Source organism: Penaeus vannamei, chromosome 42 (assembly GCF_042767895.1).
Source record: "Penaeus vannamei isolate JL-2024 chromosome 42, ASM4276789v1, whole genome shotgun sequence".
Classification (NCBI taxonomy): domain Eukaryota; kingdom Metazoa; phylum Arthropoda; class Malacostraca; order Decapoda; family Penaeidae; genus Penaeus; species Penaeus vannamei.
In genome coordinates this window covers 13,511,226-13,516,923 of record NC_091590.1, presented here as the reverse complement: position 1 = coordinate 13,516,923, position 5,698 = coordinate 13,511,226, and the positions used below count along the sequence as shown (strand labels likewise).

Genomic DNA, 5,698 nt, shown 5'->3' with positions numbered 1-5,698 from the left:
TAATCGTTACTATAATTATTATAATGATCATTAGTTATATTTATCATTGTTATTATTATATTCATTATCATTTTCACTATTATCTAATATTAGTGTCATTATCAACATCATTTTTAGTTATCTTTATTATTATTATTATTATTATTATTATTATTATTATTATTATTATTATTATTATCATCATTACCATTTTCATCATTACTGATTGTCCTCTCATCATAATTTCCTTTATATTTATAATGACTGAACACCAAAACGCGGCAGTAGCGACCGGCAGCCTCTGTGGTCCCAAATCGGGAAAACAAACATTATTATTACTGTTATTGTTATCATTATTATTATCATTATAATATTGGTAATACTAATGATAATGATAATATTACATTCAAAAATCATACATTTTAAATAGTCTACTCTCTAAGAAAAACAATCATATATATATATATATATATATATATATATATATATATATATATATATATATATATATATATATATATATACACACACACACACACACACACAAACACACATATGTGTATGCGTGTGCTTGAGTCACTATACTCCATTTGTTTACGAGACGAAGATGCACAGATCACGTCATTGTATGTCCTCAACCTGCTGATTACCAAATAATTATCATGAACTATATATGTCCTATCATCAGTCACCACAAACTTTCCGAATGTATCTTCGCTTCTATATGGAGAATCTATTTCGCGTAGAAAACTGGAGGTTTGCACTATGAATATTTTTTTATACATTGAAATACTTGACATCTCGGTTCCATTTCGGAGAATATGATTTATTAAATATCATACCTGATTGTGTTCACTCCTGGCCAGAATTACAGAATTAGGGTGTGAGCATTTCCAAACATGATACAAACCATGTTACTGAGAAAGTTCAAATACTTTACAATCATGGTTTGACTGTTATTTGGAAGATATCAGGCAATCAATATTCAAAGCGTGTTACGCCGGTATGTTGCAGAGATAGTACAATAGGAATTAATGTTACAAGGAATAAACTATAAAATGTACAAATTAATAGACTGGTTTCCAGAAAACTGAATGTTTGAGTACACGCATATTTCCATGTGACTCATGCAAGATGCAGAAGTGAAGTATGGCTATTACTGTCATTTACTGAAAAAATAAACGCTTATCTATTGCTATGATGAGCAAGTCAACACTCTGCATGGAGAATAACGATGTAAAATGTTGCACAGACTTGATATAGAGGGAGAACATAAAAGATTCGTTAACATTGAGGTTATTCATTTTATCAATTTTCTAATATGTCGAATGACAGACGAAGAATACAAAAGTGGCTCAATAGATTCGCAGCAAATATTTGTATCGTTACCTATCAAAAGACTGCATGATACGGTCTTGCGTTGTTTAAAATGTCTACATCACGTCTGTTTTGTGAGTTTACATTACCATTGCATGAAATAATGTTAAATTTATTTCTACTATTGATGGTCATAGCTGTCGAATGTCGTGATTTTATCGGAGAATTACTGCGTGCTAATAATATATATATATATATATATATATATATATATATATATATATATATATATATATATATATATATATATATATATATATATATATATATATATATATATATATATATATATATATATATATATATATATAATTAATGCGGGTCTTTTGAATATCCTGTCTTTTGTGTGCACTGGATTTCTAAATTATGTATTTAACAAACGTACACAATGAAGTGTACGGTAACTTATTATCTATGAACATTTTACAAGAAAAATCACTGGATGCGAATAGTGACAAAAACGACGTTAACAGTATTTTTTATTATTATCATTATTATTATTATTAAAAGCCATGTGGACAATTAGTTGTGTTAAAGCACAGAAAAAAGGGAAGAAATGCAGTACAGTAACTCTCTTTCAGTGCTATGCCTTTTTCACTTGTCTTAATGTTTACATCTATTCCTTCGGGACACTGCTGTACTTCTTTAGCGAGGCAGGAGTCCTTGTCTGGCAGAGAGAACGTTCTGCGGCCAGGATCCCCAGCGAAACAAGGGCACTGAGGCCGAGCAGGAGGAAGGGCGTGAGGACCGTCTTCAGCTCGATGGGCGTTGCTTCCAGGGCGCTGCAGTCGGTGGTGGAGTAGCTCAACTCCGTCCACCATTTCCTGAGGAGGCCCGAGGAGACGATGTCGAGGATCCTGACGAGGAAGAGATGGGTATGTGCAAATCCATTTTACTTGGCGGTATTGATACTGATGAAATAATAACCATAAACAACAGTATCAAAATCTTACGAAGTCATCAGAACATCAACAAGCAAGGAGCACATACAGTTTGTTCATGAGAGGAACAAGAGGCGAGTCCCTTGGGAGGGCGAAGGACGTGTACGTCGAGAAATACCGTGCTGGAAGCATGAAAACGCGACAGTCATGTCCGTAGTTCATGTCGAAGAAGAGTTCCCACAGCATGAGAGCATAATCACCCTCCCGGACGCGTTCCATTCCTGCAGGCGCTGTAGGACTTAGGTCTTCCTCCTTGATGTTGCGCCATACCTCCTGGAGCAGCGGATTGCTCGAGTCCTGGAGGAACGGATGCGGTCTCCCTGTCCGCGTATTTGCGTCTCTCTTTTTTCACATATCTGATCACTTGGCCATTTATATGAGCTTAATAACAAATATCACAAGCGTTTGTCGAAAAGAATTCCAAGCTTAATGAACAACCAACCCTGAAATCAACGGTGTTCGCAGTGCCCTTGACGAAGCCGAATGTGATTGCCGGGTCGTTGTGAACATCCCGCAGGTCATTCAGGGCCGGAAGCGAAGGCCCGACGGTGAGAGCCGAGACCATGTTGCTGGTGTAGTATGCAAGGGATATTAATTGCAACAGCAGTGTCGCCAGCATCACCGTTCTCCCTGCCACTGTCTGAAACCCTAGAGTCGTACCTATGGAATTGAGAGAGAAAGGAGCGAGTCAAAGCAGAGTGAGGGAATCCTCGAAATACCTCAACACTTGAAGCTGTAGCTGAATATCAATAAAATAAAAAAAAGCCAGAACTAACGTTGCATTCAGAGAACTCATAAATGGCCCAACTAGCCCACAACTCCACCGACAATTTTTAAAACCTTGGCCAAAGAGAAAGCCGACGACGGTGAAAAACGATTCCGAGAGGTGGGCTTCGCATTCGTTCTTGGACCACCGAGACACCACGTACAGCGCAGCTCCCAAGGCCAGAGCCACGGTCACCATCATCCCCCAGACGCCTCGCTCGAACTGCTTCGTGTAAACAGTCCACATGTAATCCTCGTTGGACGGTCGTCTCATTGCTATTCCGTAACTGGAAAACATGCATATCCTGTTATGCTGCTTATCAAATCTTGTCACTTGTTTCCCTCATTGGTCCTTAGCATTTTGAAGATATTTATAGTCTGAAATCTGTGATTATAAACACTACTAAATGAAAAGTAAATCAACAGAAAAGGTATTCGACTCCTAGCCCCTAAAGGTTCTGAGGATGTAAGCCGAAAGCGTTCTATGGTTTTTGTATTATAATTGCATAAAAAGAAAAATACTGGAAAGAAATATTGCACTGAAATGTCGAGGAAACTACTGAAAAGCAATGAAACCAAAGCAAAGGAAAAGATTGAAATAAAGTCATCAGTTGGAAATTATAAAGTTGACGCGTCAAATTAATTCGTACTATTGTAAATTTGTAAAAGGATGAATAAATAAATAAATGGACCAAATGCTACGATATATAGGGTGTTTATATAGTTTCCTGATAAATCGCAAAAAGACATTAGACTTGCCTATTAGATATTGATTATTTTTCTGTAGTGAATGTCACAAAACCGAGGGCCTCTGCTGTTCTTTGTTATAAATGAGGACGTTAATAATAGTTTTAAATATTTCAAAGGAACATCTTAGATAATACAGGGTTAGGTAAACCATTAACTTTGGTTTATGAAAATGGCAGCTTTAAGAGATCCACGATCTGTTTGTGATTGGAGAGAGCAATAAGAAATTTTATTGCTCATGAACTTGAATAAGATGGTTTAGCTGGAAATCCGAAACCAAAGTTTAGCCACCAGAGGGCTCGGAAATCCAAGAAATAGTAGTAAAAGATCAACTTTTTATGAGTAAAGACATTACCTTCAGGCCTCATACTGAACAGGCGACCAATCAGGAGAAAGCTAAGTGGATGGACGATGAGGATTTTTCAAGCAAGAGATTCGATAAATCCTTTTCACTAAAGAGAACTTTAGTGACAGATTATTGAAGAGTGTGGAATTTAAATTATTACACACACACACACACACACACACACACACACACACACACACACACACACACACACACACACACATATATATATATATATATATATATATAAGTATATTCATACTTATATATATATATTTATTCATATATATGCATATATAAATTTAACATTTAAATATCAGCTTTTTAGATATTTTTGCAAAGTTCCACAAAACACTTCTGAACTGCATTATGGAAAATTAATTCCCAAGAGTTTCCAAGAATTCCGATTAAAAATAACCATAGTCCCTACCGTCACCTGGTCCCTATTTTGCTTACATTCTCAACCCTATTAAGAACGCGTCTGTGTCTGCATATTCCTTTCCTTCCCCATACACCTATCCATAAACCTCCCACGAGCACAACCCTTCCGCCAAGACCGAGAGCCTAAGACCTCGAGGCCACGACGTTGAGGAGGAACTCGGCGACGGCGCTGCGCTCGAGGGTGATCGCCAGCGGAGCGACGGCGACGTCTGCGGTCCCGTCGACCACCTCCCCGATCATGCCGCGCCACTCGCCGCCGACCTCGACCCCCCACTGGCCATCTCGCACTCGCCGGCACGTGGACCTTGGCCATGCAGGAGTAGGGTGTTAATGCGGGCGTGGGGATGAGGATTGTTGGTATGAGGATAAAGTAGAATAGCATAGAGATTGGTGTTCATGCTGGTGGCCCTTCAGAATAGCAGTATCAACAAAAGCAAGAAATTGATAATCATGATTGTTGTTCGAACTGCTTGCCACTATGATAATGACGTCATGAATACTAAAAATCAGGTTCTTGCTATAAATCCAGATGAGAGCAGTCGCTTCCTTACGTGAAATTCGTAATCTCTCTGAGGGCATCGAAAACCTTTCCAAAAAGACCCTTCACACGAACCGTTCCGTCGAGATGGTGCTTCAGGACGACCAGCGGCTCGTACTAAGGCAGGGTAAGGGAAGGGATTAAGTGCGTGACATAGCTCAAGATCAGTTTTTCGTCATAGGCAGGGCGAGGGAAGAACACTAATGCAGATGTCTGAAGGTCAGTGACTTGCGCAACTGGCAGGGAGAAAGATTTGCGCAATTGGCAGGGAGAAAGAAGACTCGCGCACTTGGCAGGGAGAAAGAAAACTCACGCACTTGGCAGGGAGAAAGAAGACTCGCGCACTTGGCAGGGAGAAAGAAGACTCGCGCACTTGGCAGGGAGAAAGAAGACTCGCGCACTTGGCAGGGAGAAAGAAGATGAATGGAAATGTCTCAGTATCAGAGACAAATTAAGGGAGATAAAAATACGTCTCAAAATGAACGAATCTAAGCGGCAGGGAAAGGCAAGGAGGGAAAAGCAGGAAAGGTCTCGAGATCAGCGGTTCATAAAAGCAGGGGAAGA

The 5,698-nt window shown here is 39.0% G+C and overlaps 1 protein-coding gene across 1 annotated transcript in view; it reads right to left on the bottom strand.

The window, feature by feature from the left end:
* Window positions 1-1,822: 1,822 nt before the first annotated feature.
* LOC113828630 (probable glutamate receptor) overlaps window positions 1,823-5,698 on the bottom strand; it is an 8,726-nt gene continuing 4,850 nt past the window's right edge. The window contains exons 5-10 of the mRNA XM_027381636.2: window positions 5,148-5,251; window positions 4,727-4,900; window positions 3,138-3,349; window positions 2,740-2,957; window positions 2,347-2,594; window positions 1,823-2,213 (exon numbers count right to left, since the gene is read on the bottom strand). Coding sequence (XP_027237437.2) covers window positions 1,973-2,213; window positions 2,347-2,594; window positions 2,740-2,957; window positions 3,138-3,349; window positions 4,727-4,900; window positions 5,148-5,251 — 1,197 coding nt within the window. The 3' untranslated portion in view covers window positions 1,823-1,972. The remainder of the gene's footprint in view (window positions 2,214-2,346; window positions 2,595-2,739; window positions 2,958-3,137; window positions 3,350-4,726; window positions 4,901-5,147; window positions 5,252-5,698) is intronic.